This window comes from Diadema setosum, chromosome 14 (assembly GCF_964275005.1).
Source record: "Diadema setosum chromosome 14, eeDiaSeto1, whole genome shotgun sequence".
Taxonomy (NCBI): Eukaryota; Metazoa; Echinodermata; class Echinoidea; order Diadematoida; family Diadematidae; genus Diadema; species Diadema setosum.
In genome coordinates, this window is record NC_092698.1 from 38552476 (window position 1) to 38575382 (window position 22907).

Genomic DNA, 22907 nt, shown 5'->3' on the forward strand with positions numbered 1-22907 from the left:
ATGCTGTATAAAAGCGACTTTTATACTCTGTTTTTACAAAAAGTCCCTACCGTGGGAGGGGGTACACCCTCCCCCGCTCGGTCGCTTCGCTCCCTCGACGAGGATCTCACACCATCACATAATATACCCCCGTATTTTAAGATCATAGTCCTTCCAACTGTTTTTTTTTTTCAATATGTTAATTCCCTAGAAATTTGCTTTTAAATGTTCTATAAACGCGACTTTTATACTCTGTTTTTACAAAAAGTCCCTACCGTGGGAGGGGGTGTCCCCCCTCCCACACCCTCCCCCCGGGCCGCTCGGTCGCTTCGCTCCCTCGACGAGGATCTCGCACCATCACAGTATTAATGTACTCCCGTATGTTATGATCGTAGTCCTTCCAACTGATTTTTTCAATATGTTAATTCCCTAGAAATTTGCTTTAAATTCTCTGTAAACGCGACTTTTATGCTCTGTTTTTACAAAAAGTCCTTACCGTGGGATCCCCCCTCCCACACACTCCCCGCGCTCGGTCGCTTCGCTCCCTCGCCGAGGATCTCACACCATCACATTATTATGTACTCCCGTACGTAATAATCATAGCCCTTCGCACTGATTATTTTTCACTATGTTTAATTCCTTAGAAATTTGCTTTTAAATGGTCTATAAACGCGACTTTTATACCCTGTTTTACAAAACCTCCCTACAAGGGGGGGGGGGGGGGGGGAGGTATCCCCCTTTCCACCCCCCCCCCCCCCCCCCGCTCGCTTCGCTCCCGCGCCGAGGATCTCACATCGTCACATAATGTGCCCCCGTTGAGATTTTGCCCCCCCAAAACCAGAAGTGTTCCGGCGCGCTTGTTTTCAAGCAATCTTTGCACCAAATATTTTTACCTAAGAGGGGCCCACATTCTACAAGCTCTGTCTTATTAGTTGGTCCCTCCGTTGTTGTGTTTTTTTTTTCACACGATTCATATTGACAATTATTTCATTTTCGTTACATTATCAACCATTGTAATGCATCCTTACTGTAAGTTTTTAATTATTGTTTTCTTTGTATGAATTTACATGCATCATTTTTGTCACTGAAGAAAGTGAGATTTGCGCTTATATACTATTTCACTGGGGAAAAACAAAATAAATTTGAACTGAACTGAACTGAACTGAATTTTGCTATGCTGTGATTTTGATGTTGATGTTGATTGTGATGTTGATTTAAATTTACATAAGAATGAAAGCATCTGTTATGAGTCTCGAAGGATCTGATTGAGATTCTAAATAAAGGAAAATGAAATTACATGGCCAGCACTGAAAGTAAACATGAATACTCACGCGTGGTGTGGTTATTTTCAAGGGAATTTGGTGAAACCATTCAGCGCACAGCTAGCCGTGATGGCGCTATAGCACTCATATCAAGGTCTACGATTGGGTAGTCATCATGACACTGCCCTGCTGTCGCGTATAGCCGAGCTTGATGTATATCATGACATGTATTTTATTATTATATTTTTTTACATTCACCTAGCTGGAGAAAGACTCCTGTTTACTTTCATTTCATTTCTTCTTTATTCATCCCATAAAAAGAAACAATATACATGCTAAAACGATTCAAAAGCACAATTTCATTTCTAAAAATGTGCACAATATAACGAAAAAATTGTAGAAGCATAGATATAAATATAAAAAGTAAATATATCTATAACCATATAAAAATCCGAATGCTGTAAGTATGAAAATTACACGCTCTCAAAGGGCGTTTCTAGAGCACGGAGACACCATGGCCCCTGCAGACACCCACACGCTCCTCAACTCACGATCCCACCGGACACGAGAAGTGTCCTGTGATACTCTAAGTTATTTACGCAGGCAGCTGGCTTTCAAAATTTCGAGAATATTGCTACAACATTTGCCATTTTTGCGTTCTACTAGTATTTAATCATTTACATATCATTTTGCATGCGGCAAGACAATGAAATACAATTTCTTTTTTCTTTTACATACATTATGTGTGTTCCATTTTCAATAGAAAAATGTAGATACAAATTTTACAGGAAATCACTGCATTTATAAGATTACAATGAACAATAAACAAAATATATCAGTTATTAATTAGTTTGAATTTGAAAATGCTGGAAAATTGGGAGGAATGTAAAGAAAGCAAGACTTGTTGGGTTCATTCCACGAAAACCTGGGAGCATAAATTACAAAATTCAATACAACAGTGTGATATAGCATAACCTATTGTTTAGTAACATTCTTGGTAGAGTTTTGACGTATTCTAACCATCTCCATCGGAAGGTATGAACGATTGGTTCTTTAAACAAAAGCATCAAAATTAAGATATTTGGTATTTGAAACTCTATAATGTCTGTCTATATTTATACTTCCATACTAACATCATACATCTATACTAACATCTGTCTCACCATAAACAGAACGGGCAGGAGAATACGTGAACGCAACATATCAGTTATCTCAAGCCCTATGGTTTTCTAACGTCACATTGCATATCTATAGAAGCTTTGTATTTGTAATTCAAAAATGTGTTTCGGTTTATGTTCTTAATGCAAACTGAAACAAATGCCCATCTATGATGATAGGATATCCGATTGGTCATCACAAAGGCTTTTTTTTTTTTTTTTTTTTAATTGGCATCTATCCGGGTTGATTAGCTCGAGGGAATGATCAATTGTTAAAGTGGCGCCTCTTCATAAGGACCGATGTCATACGTGGGGTTCACAGTCGCACCCGAGTAAAGCTCTCCGCCAAGGTCGTGGGTTTGTGAAACCAGGGAAGTTGAGGTGATCTTTGAAGTGGTGGTAGCATCTTTGATCCATCCATCGTCACAGCAGGTGAGGCCCCAAAGTCTTCGGACACGAGCAACTCGCAAACAATAAAGAAGGAAAATGAAGAGACCTTGAAGAGAATTCACGATGATGAAGATGACTTCTACCACCTGCCGGGAATAAACGACAAAACCCAGCACTCGTCATGAGTCTGAATAATCTGTAATGGCATTTAATGACGAAAAATGAATCATTTCATATCTCATTTATTTCATTTCCAACAAAAATGCACCTGCAATAAATCATTAAGTTTATTGGACATGATTACACAAAATCAGTACAATTATTATAACTAAGGAAAATGCTGAACTGTAGTATGATAGATGATGTAACTTGATATGACAATACCAAATCAATACTTTTGGAAATGGAGGGGACTGCTAAAGAGCAAGGCGTATTGTCCACTTATAAAATGTCATACATGAGCAGGAGAATGACTCGTGCCGCTTATTATTAAAGATGAACAATTTAGTGAGCTCCATGTTGTGTTGATAAAAATATCTAAAAAAGTACAAAAGTGTAAGGCTACACGGTAGGCTCAGGTATACCAAAAATAACATATATAGAGGTCTGGGAGTGAAGAAGTTAAGTCTTAGAAAAAAAAATCTTGGTGAATTCAAAAGGGTTATGAACATTAAACAATTCAGCTAAGATAACGATCACAATCACCATAAATCTCAAAACTAAACATTTTATTACTATTAATATTATTATTATCATTATTATTACTATCATCATTATTACTATTATTATTAGGATTAGGATTAGCATTATTATTATTACGGCGACAGAAGTCTCCGCCACACTAATGTCCCTTCATTCAGAACAGGTGAGCTGCTTATTTCATCGCTGACAGGATCATCACGGCAAATAGAGAGTACGGTTCATCAAGAATGAAGGAACTCATCGTTCTAGGTGCACTCTTCCTGTTGCAGTGTTTGAAAGATCTATGAATGACAGTTTAGAAACACCGTTAATAGTGCATATGTACTTCTGCAGTGCTACAACCATGGAGCTACCAAGTAGCTCCATGCTACAACCTTCGTACGTTGTGCAGAATTGAACGTAAAATATACTAACATCTCCTCCTCTCTGCCTCAAAAGGAAGAATTTCAAGCTAAAAGTGACGAACCTGTCTGAGTCCATCAATCAGGAGAAGGTAGCCAGTTACCCAAGTTAGCCCAAGGAGAACCGAAACACAGATGGCGTTTTGCAGTCGAGAGATGGCGTCCTGCCTCTGCTTTCTGTAGCTCACTTTATTCTCAACGAAAGCCTTGGCGGAGGTGTGGAGTCGCCACATCACCATCAGGAAGATGACGATGTTGATGGTGAGGATGACAGCCATAGGTATGAGGAGGCCTCCAACTCGGGCCCAGTAACCAAGAAAACAGCTGTGTAGTGTCAACGAAAAACCATCACCACAGAGAAAAACTTAACATCACGTAGCAGAGATATCAATCATCCGAAGGAGACTTAGATCCTTCCGACCACATGATGGTTTGTAAACATATTCCAGATGACAGCTAGTGGTCACATGAAATCAGTCAAAGTCCATACCCATACAAGATTATCTTAGCAATCTCATCGTTACAAAAGTTCTGCTTTTAAGTGAAACTTTTATAATCATGCAAATTTAATATACGCACATACTATTTTATTTCTACAGTCATTCAGGGCCTGATATTACGAGACTATTGCAAACGGTGTCTTTTTTTTTTCAAAGGAAATATATTTCAAAGTAACATTTAGTAACGACATTACCACATGAAAACAAATGAGACTGACAATCTGTGGACTGTTACGCAACTTACACGTCACGAGTGGCGTAGTATTCCCGAGCGATGGCCCCAGTAACAATCACTATGACGGCGGGTAACCCTGTTTGCAATGGTTCCACGGTGCAGGAATGAGAGAAAGTTGAAAACTTCCATTTATAAAAAGCAATACATTTTATAAGTGAAAGCTATTTACGAAATTTGTACTTGTATTAATTTGTATATCACAGCAAAAACTAATGGGTGGTTAAAGTAATACAAAACAGGCACCTGTATTTGTGGTGAAATATACCAGGTACACGTGATATATATTTACAAAAATGCCTAATACGCGTGTGTACACCCACACGTTTAAACACACACACACACACACACACACACACATACACACAGTATATTTACGCACCCCACGCGACGAAAGCTGCTTTTATCATGAAGCCAGGAATGTAGGTTTGGAAGACTCGGACGATACCGAGATAGATGTTAAATCCTTCCACGCCCATCCACGTGATCGAGGACAAGATGAAGTAGTGGACGACCGCCGCCATCACTGCACACGGACCTATCGTGATCTCAGCTCGACCTGTGACTGTATCCAGAGACACCATGATGATGAATGATACATAGAGACACAGCAGCGTAGTGCACAGACAGATGAGGATTTTCTGGGTCTGGGTCTTTCTCAGCTCCCTGAAATAAAAACACACTGGCTTTTTAGAAACCTCTTCGGTTTTTAAAGACTGCAACTTATGTCAGCCATAAAGGGGGGGGGGGGAGGGTAGGCTTCCAAAATGAAAAGAAAAGATGATGTCATGAGTTATGCAATGAGTCAGGCGCATTGGTATAAGAATGCATAAATCAATTATTGTGAGACATATTGAAGCTCCCCCCCCCCTTTCATGGCATGGAGTAAACATTAGCATTTAAAAAAAAACCAGAAACAAAACCGAAAAGGTGTAAGACACAAAGGAGTAAGTGTACAAATATAAAATAATTGCCTGCGACGGCAGGTAGACAATGTTTTTCACTAGCGTAAACATTTTTTGTAGAGGCTTGAACAGGTGGAATACTTTTTAGGACGCCAAAGATTGATGTTTCACTCATCACCCGTGCATATCTGTTTTATAACAGTCACTTCCGTATAGGCCTACATAGAGAGCATGCAGATTTCTAATAAAAATATCAACCTTCATAGACGTCCTAGAAATGATGCAATAGATTGAGTACCACGATGTGTGTATATCTCTCCAGGCTGTTCATAATGCAGACCCGCGTCCATTGAATGAGTGTTTAACCCGAGACTAGAAAATTAGTGATTGCTAAAAACGGAGGTAAACATATTGGGCACATATAGCATTACTTTAGAGATGTAGAAAAGTTTGACTTACTTATTCCACAGGTATGTACACAACGTGATGAGAAGAGCTAGTACGGATATTCCACAACCAATATAGCTGAGGACTCTATACACCGGGTCCGTGCCACCACTGGTATCCTGCAAGAAGAAGCATGACAATTCGCTCATTTGTTATTAGAATGGACAGACAGACAGACAGACACACACACACACACACACACACTGACACACAAACACGACTGAACAAGTAACAAAGTAAATGACAAAAGTGATTAATTGGCTTTTACCATGTTGACCACTATCTTTAAAGTAACTTGTTCTAACTTTCCAGTGTGGATATACAATCTCCACTGCAAAACTAGTCCCCTTTACAGCCTTACTCGATACAGGTATGTAAAGTTACGATTTAATAGACACATAATCCTGACAGTCCAGAATCAAGATTTTAAGTAACAAGTACACAGTTAGACGATAGAAGGAAAAGTGTGTTACAGATACTCTACAGAGAAACAAAGAGAAAGGAAGAGAACTAAGAGAATTCTTACCATGAGCACGGCGAAGTGCGTCAAATGATCACATTCACACATGATCGTCTCCACGCCAGAGATTCCATCCCCTGATCCCTGACCAGAAGAGCTTTGCGAACTGGAGACCAGTGAGCATCCCTTTTGCGACCAGTCGTTTAAATCAATATCCCAGAAGGAGCACAGTGGATTCGCGTAGCCGGGCTGTTACAAAGGAGAAGGGGACTGAGTTTAAGCCAAGGTGTTATTAAACTGTTCGGTGAGATCTCCTTGCTCTCACGCTTACTGAAAAAAAAAATGTTCGTATAGGGCATGTTTTAATATGTAACGTCCAATGCGTAGCAGTCACTGGTCGCGGAAAGTTTTTAACAGTCTGTGTCGGTCTCGGAGGCAGCAATATCGTGCAGACCTCGAGTCGAGGACCACAAATTATCATACAGATAATGTCTTTTTAAAGGAGTAATATTGCACTAGACATCCCCGAGGGAGTTACATTTTCCCCCAAGAGATCATATTAGAGACACTAGGCAGTATTTTCATTCAGCCCTGCCCACTTCGGGAAAATATTGTCTCGAGGGGAAAATATAACTCTCAACAAATTATGGAGTGTCATATAACAACGATAGAAAAGGGGATATTTGTTATATTACATGGTCTACATGAACACACTTCATTTTATTCTAGCCCCGTCGGTAGCCTGTCAAATTCGGAGTTGTATTACCGACGTGACACCACTGCTCGAAATGTTACGATTTTGATCCTCGCTGCATTAGTCACGTGATTGCATTATAACCAATCACTGACCAGCATTATGGGAGACCAGGGTTCCCCATAATGTATATTTACATATAATGAACTGATAAAGTGATCACGATGCTTTAGTGCAGGTACATGTGTATAGTGATAGTCGTAGCAAAAAGATACATCAATACTTATATGGAATATCTTGGAAAAAAAAAAAACACGTTTGTAGCTCAAAAAATCATCCTGTTTATCAGAGTCAAGAGATGAAGGTGAAGAGTATTGTCAACACATGGCTGACGCAAACTCCTTAAGGGGAAGACAGATATTGTAGTTAGGATGAGAGTCAAAGAAGAAATATTTCAAATTCAGTACTCTTTTGAAAGTACAGCATATTCTTTCCATTGACCTGACAGAGGTTTCAAACAAAATCATCAGGAGGCAATTATTCGAATAATTGCTCTATTTGATTTTGATGTGCAAAGTGCGTTTTCATTGAAAGTGGTGTTTGTAGTGAATTTTTTTATCACTTTGATAGCCAGTTGAAAGGAGTACAAAGCGTATGAACTAAGGGGTGAAATTTAGGTCAATATTTATTCTATATTTGTGGATTTTATTGATCAGATCAAAAACATTGTCCTTTTCCATAAATCATCGTTATTAATTTTTGACATCACAAAACAAACATTTTAATAGCATTCAACAATAGTAGAATTACCAGGCGTCTGATCCTTTTTTGGACTATACTCTCTAACACAAATACACTCTAGAATTGTATACACAGAAAAAATTGCAAGTATACTTACCATGAGCGTAGAAAAGGTAAAATCAATTGGTACAGTGAGATTTGACACTCTGCCTTCCCCAATGGACAGGGCCAATACGGGTGAGTTGACCGTGCGATTGAAATCCTCATTTTGCTCATTAATGCTTTGAAGCTCCGTGGAGATGAACAGTGCAGGAGTCGAGAACACAACTAGGGTGACCCGGATATTATCAGGCAAAGCTGTGGATCCTGATCCAGATTCAGTCAGGGTGTTAATGATCTCTTGAGGAATGTCAACCCCAGCAATAAGCTCGGCATCGCCATTGTCGCCATTTTCTCCACTTGAGGATTCCGTGATGAAGTTAGTCATTGTTAGATCAGCTTCGGTGGAGCCAGACAGCGAGAGCTGTATGCCGTCTCCAAGTGTGTCAGAGGGGATGTTTTGAATCTGTGTGTGGATCACAAGTTTCGAACAGTTAGGATATAGGGTCATGCCAGGGCAAGAGTATGATATGAAATATGGTGAACACAAATAACCACAGAATCCGGGACATGGAGAGATCCTCTCTCCTCCCTGGTCGATTCGGGCAGCAACCCATTAGATCTCTTTTGGATGACGTTTCGTGATGCCATGGATGAGATAAATGGAGCAGTAAAAAAAAAAGGACATTAGTCGCCTCTTGAACAAAACAAAGACAAGCGTCTAATATTTTGTGGGCTTACTGCTTTCGTCTTCAAATTTGGTAGCAGTGTTTCATTACATGACGTCTGTTTAATGCGAAATATTCTGTTCAAAAACTGCGAAGTGACAGTGCTTGCATATAGATACTCATCTTGTATACCCTTGACACACACACACACACACACACACACACACACATACACACACACACTTAACACTATAGGCAATTTCTCGTTTGTCAAGAATTGCCTACTCTAATCTACTCGTTGTCTTGCAATAAGGATTGATTATGGTTGCATGCAGTTGATATCTAAAGATGATGTAGATGTGGAGTTATAGAGTACGAAAACTCATTGTAGCCTCACAGTTAAGTAAGTAAGACATGTTGCAAGTGAATAACATCTCTGAAATCAGTTTCTCCTTTTCGACTCACACGAGGAGGAAGTCTCACCTGCACCGCTACATTCGGCTGCGCAATGTTCAGGATTTCGCCCTCGGACAAGGGGACTTCCCGCAGCTGTTTTTGGAACGCCTCGACGACATCACTGACCGCTCCGTTTTCACTCTCTGCTGCCATCAACGCGGACGCCGAAACTCCTGCAAGGTTGCTGACAATTCTGGTAGCATGTTCCGTCACCTGAAAGACGTAACGTAACTTTTAATACTACTGCCTCTCATTTGGTATATAGGATAAACATATTAAGGTGGAAGATATTTAGACGATATCCATATTGGAAACCTACTTTTTATATAGCAAAAAAAAAAGAAAAAAAAAGAAAAGTGCTTGCCTTTCTATGTGGACTAAAAATTAATGATCATTGAGATTCTCTTTTCCCCTCGAGAAATATGAATGAATGTCACAATTGACAAGACATTTATTTCAAAAATTCTCCTCAGGTTTTCTCCAACCTGAGCAGAGAAGAGAAAGTTAGGTTTCTTACAATTTTTGAGCCTTCAATCTGACAAACATTGCTATCCGATGAAGATATCGAAGTTGCGGGAAAAAAAAAAAAACCAGAACAAGGTTCTTCAAAGTTTTGAAGATTTAGCAGTTTTAGATACCGCCCACAGAAAATTTCGAAGTATGAACACGTTTTGAAAGGCAAATGTTTTCGGTCTCATTATGAAGCAGGTTATCTTATTGTGTGTGGAAATCCCCTCTTTTGTGTTAAAGGGACATTCCAGACGATTTCCATTATTTCACATCACGTTGCGAATAAATGGAAAGCTCCATGTATGGATTTGTGAAATCATCGTGGACCTTGAGCAGAGAAACCAATACTCTGAAAATACACACAAATTACACTGAACAAGGATGATGACATAGGAATTTCACATATTTCAGATATGTAGCAATGTAATTCCATTCCAATAACAAGTTCACCTGTGTAGAATTTATGCATGCTTTCTTCTTTTGTTCTGCTTGCTTGAGCCCCTATATACTCATGCATTCTTGTGGTGAAGCTGCCATCATGTCATTATCCTTGTTCGTTGAAATTTGTTATAAATTTTGCAAATATTCTTATTCCTCATCCCAATCATTATGTAAATTCTGAAACTCTGTACCCAGTATGACAAATTAATAGTTGTTCAAATGTAGACGTCTGAAAATCATCCCGAGGTCTCCTGTATATGCATGCTCATTACGCACTCCTGATTGCATCTAAAGTCTGATTCTCCTTCCTTCAGGCTTTTGTGACCATAGCTCAATGTTGGTCAGTGTGACTTCAACAGCCATTTGATTTATTATCGGAATGGAGGCACAACAAAATATCAACACAGCTACTTTCCTTAAATACATCCTTACGAAGAACTACGATGAAAATGAGCTTGTACGTACGGCAGGGTCAGTGGTGTTCAGATCGGCAATTCTCGTGAAAAGTTCGGAAACGAGGATGACGTCATCTGCAGTGACACTCTGAGTGTTGGTTGTAATCTCTGCAACCTGCTCACTTACGTCACCAACCGATTCTTCAGTAATCTGTGTCTGTAAATTACAGGTTGATAAACATACAGGTCATGAAGGGAATGCTGTCGACTTAGCTACTGAAGCATTGCCAGGAAAAAAAAAAATGTTTATGTATGGGAAAAGAGTAGATATCACGAAAGACCGAAAGAGGCAACAACGTAGGAGGAAAGTAAAAAAAGGGGAAAAAATTATTGGTAATTTTTTTGACCGAATTAAATTGATGTGATTTATTGACTGAAAGCAGAAGCTCAGAGGCTGAAATGTATTTAGTTTACAAAAAGAACATTAAAAAAACTACAATACTTTACTTTACATACAAGAAATGATACAAACATCGGTCTAAAGAAACAATTTAGCATGTACAATTGAAAATAACAATTGGCGTTTGCGTATCTTATTACTGCTTAGGATAATAGATACCTTGCAAGTATAAGCGCAGACAGAAAAATTTTGCACAGAAAAAAAAAGATGGAGGAAGGAAAAATATTTCTGAGGAAATAAATAATAATATATTTAAAAGGAAATGTATTTCTGATGTATTTCATAAGCCTGAAAAGCGATGCGAAATATATATACATTTATGTAGTTTGGTCTGCTGTTGTTGTTTTTGTTTTAAAGGATTAAATAAGTAAACTGACTTGAGACAACTCCATGAGAAGTTCAGTCACGTTCCTGATTGGTCCACAATTGTCTTCGGGTTGCCATGTGCTCTGGGAAATGTAATCTCCAACGCACCTTGCGATCGCGATTGGTTGATGTGCTAAAAAGTGCAACATGAATGAAAGATATACGATGTAGACATCTTATGTGAGAACAACAGTCTTCTTTTGATCGCGATTGGTTGATGTGCTAAAAAGTGCAACATTAATGAAAGATATACGAAGTAGACATTATGTGAGAACAACAGTCTCCTTTTAGGAGCAATTAGCGAGCTTTAGATTCGTGGCGCAAACGCTTAGACGCTAATTGGGCCAAAAATGATGTTCTGCACGTGCGCGAGAAGCAGCGTCGTCTTAGCGTTCGCGTCGCAGATCTAAAGCTCACTATGGCTAAGAATTAGAGAAATTTGTTAACTGTCATGATTTCATGTTTGAATGGTAAAACGAACGTTGAAATGAAACGAATATATGCAAACAGGAATTTTCTACCTAGAATGAATCTCTGAGAACATACATTTAAGTGAAAATTATTACTGTATGTAGTAATTAGATGCTAAACTAGTCTATGTTATACGTGATGATTACCGTAATCCCAGAAGCTAATATTCACTCATCAAAATGATAGAATGTGGTATTGCTGTTAAAATAATGTGTCATATATTTTGTGCCTTCCAGTTATCGGTACCAAATTTGGGATAAGAGTTTACATAAAAATGATAAATGGAATCAATGTTTAAAAATAAGCTGAAAAAAAATCGAACTTTATAACGCAATATTAAAGAAATGATGATATACTTGGGACAATAATAATGCCTGTAGGGTAAAAAGTATCGGACAATCTATGGAAACTTACGGCGGGTGGAGTTGAAAGGACAGAGACCCGTGGAGTTGGCCCACGTATTGATTTCTCCCACTGGAAATACAACATCTCCGAATCGTGGAGAGCTCCACGTTGTATTCAGACAGATAGCTGTGTGTAAGCATTGGAATATTGTTCGACATAATAAGTACTTTGGTGTTTCGTCAGTTCAAATGATATCGATTGATTCACTCTGATCAACGCTGATGCTATTATTACTCTCTTCAAAATGCAATTTACACCACAAATGATATCAAAGCGACATTACCGCACCTTCATACACTTATACACATACACATGGACAAGCAGTAATTTGCACGGGCGGTCAAACACACACACATACAACAACTGAGACATTCACGACATTCAAAAGGCTGCCGAAATATATATTTTTTTTTGGTGCAATTGGTTATTTTTTTTTAATGTAAAGATATACAAGCAAGACATGCATACGCACCAACGCAAGAACGCATGGGACCACGCACAACGCACATACATGCACACACACACACACACACAAATACACATGCAATTTACAAAACAATACTCTTTTCTCGATTTTACTACTCCTTTTACATCCTCGTTTCATATTAGCAGCATTTCTTCTTCTTTTTTTGACCAACCCACACACAAACCTACTCACACACACATACACAACGATGACTACCAGCCCCTCACCCTTGTTCTGAACTCGAATCGTAGAGGCATCGAGATAGCCATTTGACATGTCGGCAAGGCTAGACATTGACTCTTGAATCTGACTCTCTAATGTCACAGCTGATGAGTCTGGATCTCCCTCAATGAAGATGTTCATATCGGCCACGACGCTCCCACTCGTCAGTCTGCTACAAACAACCGTAGGTGGCGTCTCGAAGTAGGCGTTGTTGGCCGACATCAAACCTGTTTCCACCTGTGTATAGGACAAGAAGGTCGCATGAATCTCTCTATCAATCTCCATCATTGATTCGAAATCACTCAAAAGTGTACGCTTTAACAAATCACATTATTTGCAATAGTGTGTACTACGACTGTCATGAATATAAGTTTCATTCTTTCTTGCATACATAGAATTAACATTTCTTCATAATTATCTATCAAAGCACGGTACAAATGTAGATATCATATACATAATCATAATTATGTACAATATACATCCGTATTCGATGTATTTATTCATTCAAGTTACCAATGTCTTCATTCATTTCATGTCTTTTAGAGGAAAGTTTGAACACAAACAAAACATGTTCAATTCGGGTGCTTGAACCTGGTTGTGGATAAAATGAATAAGTGGAGGAAATGATTTGTGATATGATAAATAAACACTCGTAGAAACACGTCATTGTTTCAATGCAGATAGATATGCATATGTACACAAAGCTATGGGATTAACAACTTGAATATTGTTATTCTGTCACCGATTCTGACGTCATACTCACAAAGCTGCTGATGTTATTGGCTGTTTCCCGAAAGCCTGTTGATGACGGGTCCCTCAGGTCTTCGGTAAAGGTGATGTCAAACCGTGCTCCGGTCACCTGGATATTCGCCACGTCTAAAACATAGAATAGAATATTCGATGTCATTGACCAGTTGACAAGAACGCCAGATAGCTCATACTCTATCTTACGTTGCAAGTTTATGAAAAGGAGAACATAAGTAAGGAAGTAACGAAAAAGAGACATAAACGGGAGTGAAAAGATTTAAGGTGTATACAAGGGAACAAACAGAGTCAGATAGTTGAAAAAGAGATGAATAGTATTATTGTTCGATTAGACTTGCGGACGTACTTTCAACGTACACCGAAGCGCTATTTGTCTGCACAATTTGATCATTCCAGCCGACTCCAAGACAGGAGTAGTATCCAATGTCTCTCGCAGTGACGGATGAGATTATCAACGTGTTCAAATTCTCGGTGTTTTCTATCATGACGTCATTTCTGTACCAGTCATGGCGCCTCGCGTGCTCAAACCGGCAGGTTAATTGGACCGTGGAGTTCATATTCACTGTCTGGCTAAGTGGGTGCTCCGACACTCTAGGGGGAACTGCCGACAATCAGATGGAGAAAGAATTGGATTACAACACTTTGTTGAAAGTTTTAGTTTCGTCTTTAACAGATACGTACAGAGTCTATTTAAGGCATCGAATAAACCGGCAGATGGCCATAATGCTGATATTAAAAGCTGCTCAAGGTCTAATCTATCTATTATTTATTGAATTTATATGAAAGGTCTGTGTGTTTGTTTGTTTTTGTTTTTTTAGGGGAATGTATACTTCAAGTTCTGCTTTTTAGCAGTCCCCTCCATTTCCAACAATTTGTTTCGGGGTTTACCATAAAGGTGAGGCATTTATTTGCATCTCTGTTAACAATTCACCTGTGTCTTTATTACATGTCATTATATTCATTATATTATTGTTGTACTGGTTATATTCATTACGTTGTTATATTGATTTCGTGACATCATTTATATATCCAAATAATTCATTGTATACTCAATTTGTTGAAGATGAAATAAAACAACTTGAACTTGAACTTGAGCCCGAAACGCTTACGTGTAAAAGCCTGACATTGGAAACTCACCTGATGTATCGATGATGATGACGTCACATCGCGCACCAGTGTAACCAGCCTCACATTGACAGCGGGATTGCCTTGAAATATCGTTGATACAAGTCCCGCGGACACACGGATTTTGTACTGAGCAAGAGGGCACTAGAAAAAACAGACTTCATAAGGTAATATATATGAATATATATTTAAATATATATATATATATATATATATATACATATATATACATGTATATATAAACATGTTGAGAATTCACGTATTGGCTCCACGAAGAAATGAAGAAATAAACTGGTAGTTTTAATGTATTTTTTTTTTACCAATAAAGAATGAGTTTATTCGACTCAAATTTTCAGCGACCTCCTCCTTCTTCAAGAGTCTTAACAATAAACTCATTCTTTATTGGCAAAAAGAAATGCATCACCACTTTATTTCTTCATTATATATATAAATATATATATATCTCGCATATTCTTATATTTATACACAACGCACTTGCAGTTATAATACATGCATAAGTTTACTTGTAAATATCTCTCAATGTTCCTTGTTACCTTTTTTGCAGAGTGGTATCATTCATCTACGTGAAAACCTTGCATCTTATAATATTCTGTAAATAAAGAAGCAATGAAGAAATATTGTGTACTGTATATGGGTTCCAATGTGCCTGAAGGCAATTTTCAAAGGACCGATCATTGTTAGTGTACAGCATTGTACAGTTGTACATCTGGGTTTATATGTTTGACGTATGGCGTTGCCAGGATGTATTGGTGTTCCTGTATATCTTAACTGATGACGAAGGAATTTCACCTAAGAAGCTCTATATAATTCAGTCATTCATTTATAGCGTATTGTAGTACAATAGTTTAAACCATATTTTGACCAGTGCAATTTGAGAAAGGCTTACAGAATCACAAATAATAGCGAATGTTCTTGCTAATTCTGTCTTTCGTGTGTCTTTGAAAGTTTCGAATTCTGTTTGTACTGTCCCTGCTGGAAATACCACAGTGTCCCACAGTGTGCTCTCATTGTGTTCACATACTATATTACACCATGTGAAAACGTTCGAATTTAACAGTGTGAAGATGACTTCATATTGTTGTGGGGTTTTTCACACAGTGTTCACGTAATAATGTTCTGTTTCACACTGTGAATTGATGATTGACAATATCTTGTGTTCACAATGCTAAATTGCTCGAATTAACAGTGTGGAGAGATTTATTGTGTTCACAATGTGTTCACACTGTGATTCACACGAGGTTTCACACTGTGGGACCCTGTGTTCTTTACAGCAGGGGTGAACAAACATGACCAAGCTGAGACCACCCACTACAACACCACGAAGAGTTCATCTAATAAGAAATTAAAGACATCAGTATTTTATCTGGGAAAATCATAGCTTTCAATGTAATTTCAATCACCTGAAATCTCTCTTATCAACTTCCTGTTCAGAATTCCAAGATCTTATTGTGCGAGGTCATTATGGATAAACCATATTTTTCGTTAATAGACATCTTTATTTTTCATGTCCAGATTAGGACTCATGCCTCATGCAACCTAGACCAGTCACGATTCTTAAAGCAACTCACTCGTAGTTCTATGGATCCCAGGTGTCGAGGATTCGGTTGTTACGTTCATCAGACCTTGGCTGGGTGTTACTGTGGTTGTGCTCTCTGTTTCTGTTTCCCAAATATCCATAAAAAGGCAAAGCATGCAAAATAGTAATCCGTCATCTCGTCCACATTACAATGACACTACTTACTTTTTCTCTTTTCATATAAAGTGTACAATGTGTGACGCATATTATGTATATATATAGATATATGTATATATATATGTATATATATATATATATATATATATATATATAACAGTATATAAAATGTCTTTTTTTTTATCTGTTCACCCACTCTGTAGGCTCGAGTAACAAAAGAAAGAAAAAGAAAACCATTGTAAGAAAAATCGTGATGCACATATGGAGTGATATTGCATCTTAAACTTCCTTATGGTAGGAAACCAGTCCGCAAAGAAAAAATAATAATAATTCATGTGCGTGTTGTTATGTCCAAAAGCAGTGCTAAACAAGTATGTTTGTCAATGTTTGTTTCTACTGGAATATACCTGTTGTAGTTTGATGTGTAGACATCTCAGTGGTAGTTGCCGTTGTAAGCTCCGACGCCGTAGATGTCATTTCTGTTTCTGTATGAAAAGAATTAACAGATTCGACAAGACAGGTTTATGGCATGAGTGAGTCTTTCCCATTCAGTGAGCATGGGTTTGTATCGAACAGAGTTCTTCAATTTAGATGATCTATAGAGTTATCATACTGCAGACTTTCTACAGATGATTATACTATATAGTAGTAGACACAAATTGTCATTGTCTCGATTCTGAAAGTCAAACCTTAACATGGAATAACATTGCACTTTAAACGAAATCACGATAGGACAACCTGACGATACAGAACGCACATACGTTCGTGACTGATGTCTAATGACAACTCTATGATTTCAGTTGTTCGAATTATCTCTATTACATCAAAATTGAGCATGGAGTGACATTTCTTTTTTAGACTGTCTTTTAAGGATTGACACATGTCCGTAGAGCGTTGCGTGTTGTTATAGCCTCCAAAAATGCTTTGCGAATATATCATGTTTCTACTGAAATATACCTGTCGTAGTTTGACGTGTAGACATTTCATTGGTAGTTACAAGATTTGCCGTGGTAAATTCTGACGCCATCGATGTCATTTTTAGTTCTGCGTGCACAAAATCAATGGATTCAATACAAAAGGTGTACAAAATGAGCGAGACTTTGTAAGGCATGTCAAGTAGTATGGGAAAACTGTTTGGTGAGATTTCTTTAATCAAATGATAAAGATATCGCGCATGAACTTTCTCTGAAGACAACAACTATTTACGTTTATGGTAGACACAAATATCTTTCAATCCTTTATCAGTAATTTGGCCAAAATGCAGAAGCAGAAAATGAACCAAAGGAAGAATAACCTAATGTGTATAAACGTAGTTTTCCTAAATCATAGTGCTAGCAACGTTATAACGTTCGTAATTGATGTCCAATGAAAACTACATGATTTCAGTTGTTTGAATTATCTCTATTACATCAAAATTGAACATGGAGCGACATTTCTTTTTTAGACTGTCTTTTAAGGATTGACACATGTCCGTAGAGCGTTGCGTGTTGTTATAGCCTCCAAAAATGCTTTGCGAATATATCATGTTTCTACTGAAATATACCTGTCGTAGTTTGACGTGTAGACATTTCAGTGGTAGTTACAAGATTTGCCGTGGTAAATTCTGACGCCATCGATGTCATTTTTAGTTCTGCGTGCACAAAATCAATGGATTCAATACAAAAGGTGTACAAAATGAGCGAGACTTTGTAAGGCATGTCAAGTAGTATGGGAGAACTGTTTGGTGAGATTTCTTTAATCAAATGATAAAGATATCGCGCATGAACTTTCTCTGAAGACAACAACTATTTACGTTTATGGTAGACACAAATATCTTTCAATCCTTTATCAGTAATTTGGCCAAAAAGCAAAAGCAGAAAATGAACCAAAGGAAGAATAACCTAATGTGTATAAACGTAGTTTTCTTAAATCATAGTGCTAGCACCGTTATAACGTTCGTAATTGATGTCCAATGAAAACTACATGATTTCAGTTGTTCAAATTATCTCTATTACATCAAACTTGAGCATGAAGTGACATTTCCTCTTTAGAATGTCTTAAGGATTGACAACCATGTCCGTATATAGAGCTTTACGTGATGTTATGGCCTCCAGAAATGCTTTGCGAATAATCGTGTTTCTAATGAAATGTACCTGTCGTAGCTTGACGTGGAGACATCTCGGTAGTAGTTGCAGGGTTTGCCGTTGTAAAATCCGTTGCTGTCGATGTCATTTTCGGCTCTGTATGCAAAGAATTAATAAATTGAACGCCACAGGTTTATAGAGTGAGCGAGACTTTCCAATGTAGTGAGTATGAGAGAAATGTTTGGTGAATATTTCTTCAATCACCGATAAAGATATCACGCATGAACTTTCTCTGAAGACAACAATTATTTACGTTTATGGCAGACACAAATATCTTTTAATCCTTTAGCAGTCATTTGGCCAAAGAGTGAAACCAGAAAATGAACCAAAGGAAGAATCAGGTAATGTGCATAAACGTAGTTTTCATAAAACATAATGATAGCAGCGTTATTCATGTAAATGTGGTGGTTCCATTGCTTCTACTATACTTAGACATGCATTTTATTGGAACCGATCTGTTGCAATCGTTTATACTTAGTTTTCATATGTTACAATGTACATACTACATTTCAAATGATTTATGAGGATCATGCAGAGGCAAATCACATTCTCATCCTAAACCACATTTTGAAGCATACTCAGATGAGGTTGTGATGTGTTCATTGATGTTAAACACAACTCTTCATGTAACTTTCAGTATCGGATGAGATCGATCGAAAATTGACTCTTCGCATGAATTATATGTTGTCATAACAGATAACAATAATACTTTGAATGGGGTAAAATTCTGTATCAACAATCTCCTGTCATGGATGTAAAGGGGTATAAAATGTCATATAGATATGTCAGCTCTCAATAAAAAAAAAGGAAATACGAATACTGTTACAGATTGCAGATAGAAGTGACTTACAAACGAGCAAGCAAACAAACAAAAAAAAAGCTTATGTCACGTACCTTCAATACATGTGAAGCATATTGCTGCAAGTGTGGCGTAACTGGCTGATAAACCTGGTGAATAGATGTAGACTGCGAAGTTGGTTGACGGCACACTGCTTTCTACAACGTGTCTCCCTGCTCCACTCAACTGTCCAGAGATAATCACTGAATCGAAAGAAGGCATCTCCAAAACTTCCCACGAGCTTGATGTGACTGTTTCTCCGTTGACTCTCAGTGTGGAAGTACTTCCGGCTGGCATCACCACCGTAGCAAACGCGTCATCGTACTCAATGGCATTGAACACTACAGGGCCTTGGGAATACTGGTTTTCTGCCAAGACTAGTGTCATAGATGGGCCACTTTCAAACGACGGAGGACCCTCGAAATGAGATTTCATGAACTGGACAACGAGCACAGGTTTTGTAGCCTCAACTCGAATTGGTTGAGAAGTTTCGATGTCCTCTTCGTAGAAGGCATTCTCTTCCAAAGTAAAAGAATATGTGCCGTTGATTACAATGATTGTGTTGTTGTATGGGGCTATGACCCTGAAGACGAACCCGTTTGGGATATTTGCAAATGGAGCAATAATATAGCGAGACCCAAGTTTATCGATCGGCGGTAGCTGTTCCACAAAGTAATCGTGATTGGCATTAGGGTGTTGGGGACTCACAACGTTACATGTGTTTCCCGAGGAAACGGAAATGGGCTTGTTGGCACTTACGCGAGTTCCCGTGAAATCGGACGAGCTCTGGAATTGAATCGATTCGTATTGAGAAAGAGTTAGAGTCAATGGCTGACTTGGTCTGTACGTCACGAAAGGGGTCTCAGACAGATGTTGAAATTCGTGATTAAAATGGATAGTTATGGACGTTGCGTCTTCAAGAACTGTCACGGAGAACTGAGATTTATCGAAGTCTTCGTTTGGAGAGGAGCTGGCGATGATGTAATCATATCCCACGGAATTTTCAGGTAGCACCAGGAATGCATCTGCCGAGGCCGCTAAAAGTTCGTGAATTCCCTCGGCATGTAGAGATATATTGTCGTCTGCCTCTACAACAATCGTCGACAAATGACTTTTGCCTGCAGTTCCCCCCGCGCAAAGACTCTGCGGTAGGGTATAGTTACCTCCATCGACTCCATCAACTATCAGTGTGAGTTGGTGGGAGTCTAGTGGGGCATTGATTGTGACGCTGACACTTTCTCCAGAAGCGCTCGCCATGAAGAGTCGACATATCGAGTTACTGTAGTACTGCTGAGGGAAGGTGAACACAAATCGCTGGCCTACGGATCCACTCGGGCTACCTGGAAACAGGAGTCATGTGAACCACTTAATTGAATACATGTATTGTTATCATCAAATTTAAAGAAAATGTATCATAAATTCAGTCTACAGGTTTCACCACATTTCTGACGCAACGAGCCAGTTGCAATCTATTTCCGTCCATCTAATTCATTATCATCTTATGGTCAGACATTAAGGTACCATTTTACAACAATGCACTCCGCATTAAAAACAAGACAACACAAATTGATATTGTATGATGATTTCCATGTGCATTTCTAAGTTTCTTAATCCAGCAAGAATGTTACACTATCACCTAAAATATAAAACTTTTTAATGGAAACACTTAACGAATTATCATACAACGACAGACAGCTGACAGAGGTTCTATACTAAGTTCCTTTGCATTTATTTTAATACCAAAACTGTTGTGACATAAATATTGTTGTGTAAACATGTCTGTTTTGAAGTATCTGTTACAGTGTGTCAGATAATAATTCAATAGGCCTATAACAATGGCGATAGCATATAAGAATGATAATTACGACTAAAGCCATGAATCACTATAGCGAATATCTGTCAAAGATGACACAAGTGGAGCACATAAAACAATTATTAATACACAAAGAAATCAGAATGAAATGAAGTCGACAAAACCCCTTGAAATGCGTATCATTGCCAGTAGACTGTCATTTGAGCAGCTTCATCTCACTGATACTAGTTTAAGTAAGATTCTAGCAGACAGAATGGTTTAAGATGAGGAACATTGATACTATTTAGGAGTTGCTGATACATCCTGGAAGTTATAGGACTTCTCACCTCCATTTGTACACTGTGACGGGTGAAACGCACACAGAACCAGAGCAACCAATACAGAGAACCAGGATTTCAACTCCATGGCGAGCATGTTGAGCGATTTGTGTGTAATCTCGTCAAAAGCTACACGCTGTGTGCTGTATAGAAACGCATTGAGCAGTTAAAATAACACGACTTTTATAACAAACTTTGATAATTTTTACTTACATAGAATTGTGATGTCGTAAGCTTGTACCTCTATGCTCAAAATCTGCTTGGCTAACCAAGCCTATAAATTGTGTATTGACCTTATGAAAAGAGCTTACTTTTATAGTTAGCTGGATTATTATAGTATGAGCAATACACATGATGACCACTTTTAGAATTGGCAGTTATTTTCTTCAATAAAAAATGACTCAAACTAAAATGTAGCTTCCCCGAAGCGTACTGTCAATGCAAATAAAAATGCCGAACCTCATTTCGGCAGTAACATTGTTTGCATTCACATAGTGTTTGGAACATTCTCATACTGCATGTAAAATGTTTATCATATTTCTGTAACTTGGATTCAAAATGTGCTGAAACAATCTGAACTTACGGTGGAAGATAATACGTGAGATTCAATGATAAATTGATACTCGATATATGCATACTTACTCTGATGCCGTCTACTCGCAGTGGTAAGCCTTTTTTTTTTGTTCATATCCTTGTTCCAAGTCATACAACAGTAGACTGAAGGGAGCTCTACCTTCAGGCGTGATTCCCTTTCCACCACGACTATTTGGAATGGAGAGAGAGAGAGAGAGGGGGGGGGGGAGAGGAAATAAACTAGTATGCGTATGCCACAATGATTGGGAACCCCTCATACATGATTCTTGTTCAGTGTTGCATGCGACATAGCCCTAACACATTTTTTTTTTTTTTTAAATTGGCATCGCGTGTCGCGACTGATTGAAATAAATCTTAATGCCACAAATAATAGCTATTTTCCACACCGAAATGATTCAGGGAGGTACCTTTACCAAGAACCACACACTGTATTATGTGGTCAGGAAGAGGCAACCAGTTCTAATCACTTGTAGAGCTTAACTCTTCTTTACAAAAACACTGCAGGAGTTTGCCTTTATAACGACAGTGTCACGGCACATAGTCATGTTTTTGGTGTGAGTTTGCTTGACGTCACCAATTCATACCTCTTTATAATGAGTTCTCTTTGTATAACTCACCTCTCATTCAAAAGTGCTTTGCTCGCTTGACTTGTTGGATTGCGGAAGTAGAAGTATGAAATTATTGTCTGGCAAGCCAGTAAATAGATCCAAATTCAGTTGAATAATACTTGCAGGGACTGGGAGACAGTGATCATATTGTTGCCCTGTATGATGTATGATGAAACTTTTG

The 22907-nt window shown here is 38.3% G+C and overlaps 1 protein-coding gene across 1 annotated transcript; it reads right to left on the reverse strand.

Moving 5' to 3' along the window:
• Window positions 1-2670: 2670 nt before the first annotated feature.
• LOC140238345 (uncharacterized) lies at window positions 2671-21621 on the reverse strand. The gene is made up of 16 exons (XM_072318278.1): window positions 21534-21621; window positions 19451-20734; window positions 13941-14195; window positions 13593-13705; window positions 12835-13066; window positions 12151-12267; window positions 11277-11398; window positions 10510-10656; window positions 9121-9306; window positions 8028-8435; window positions 6502-6684; window positions 5988-6094; window positions 5006-5289; window positions 4636-4702; window positions 3957-4215; window positions 2671-2934 (listed from the first exon to the last, which is right to left on the reverse strand). The coding sequence occupies exons 1-16, from the start codon at window positions 21619-21621 to the stop codon at window positions 2671-2673; spliced, it is 4116 nt and encodes a 1371-aa protein (XP_072174379.1).
• Window positions 21622-22907: the final 1286 nt, after the last annotated feature.

Coding starts and splice junctions, on each gene's coding strand:
- LOC140238345 (XM_072318278.1), bottom strand. CDS start 21,621: ATGCTCGCCATGGAGTTGAAATCCTGGTTCTCTGTATTGGTTGCTCTG. Junction 6,685..8,027: donor TTACCTTTTCTACGCTCATG/GTAAGTATACTT, acceptor CCTTTGTAACAG/CCCGGCTACGCGAATCCACT. Junction 4,216..4,635: donor TACTACGCCACTCGTGACGT/GTAAGTTGCGTA, acceptor GACACTACACAG/CTGTTTTCTTGGTTACTGGG.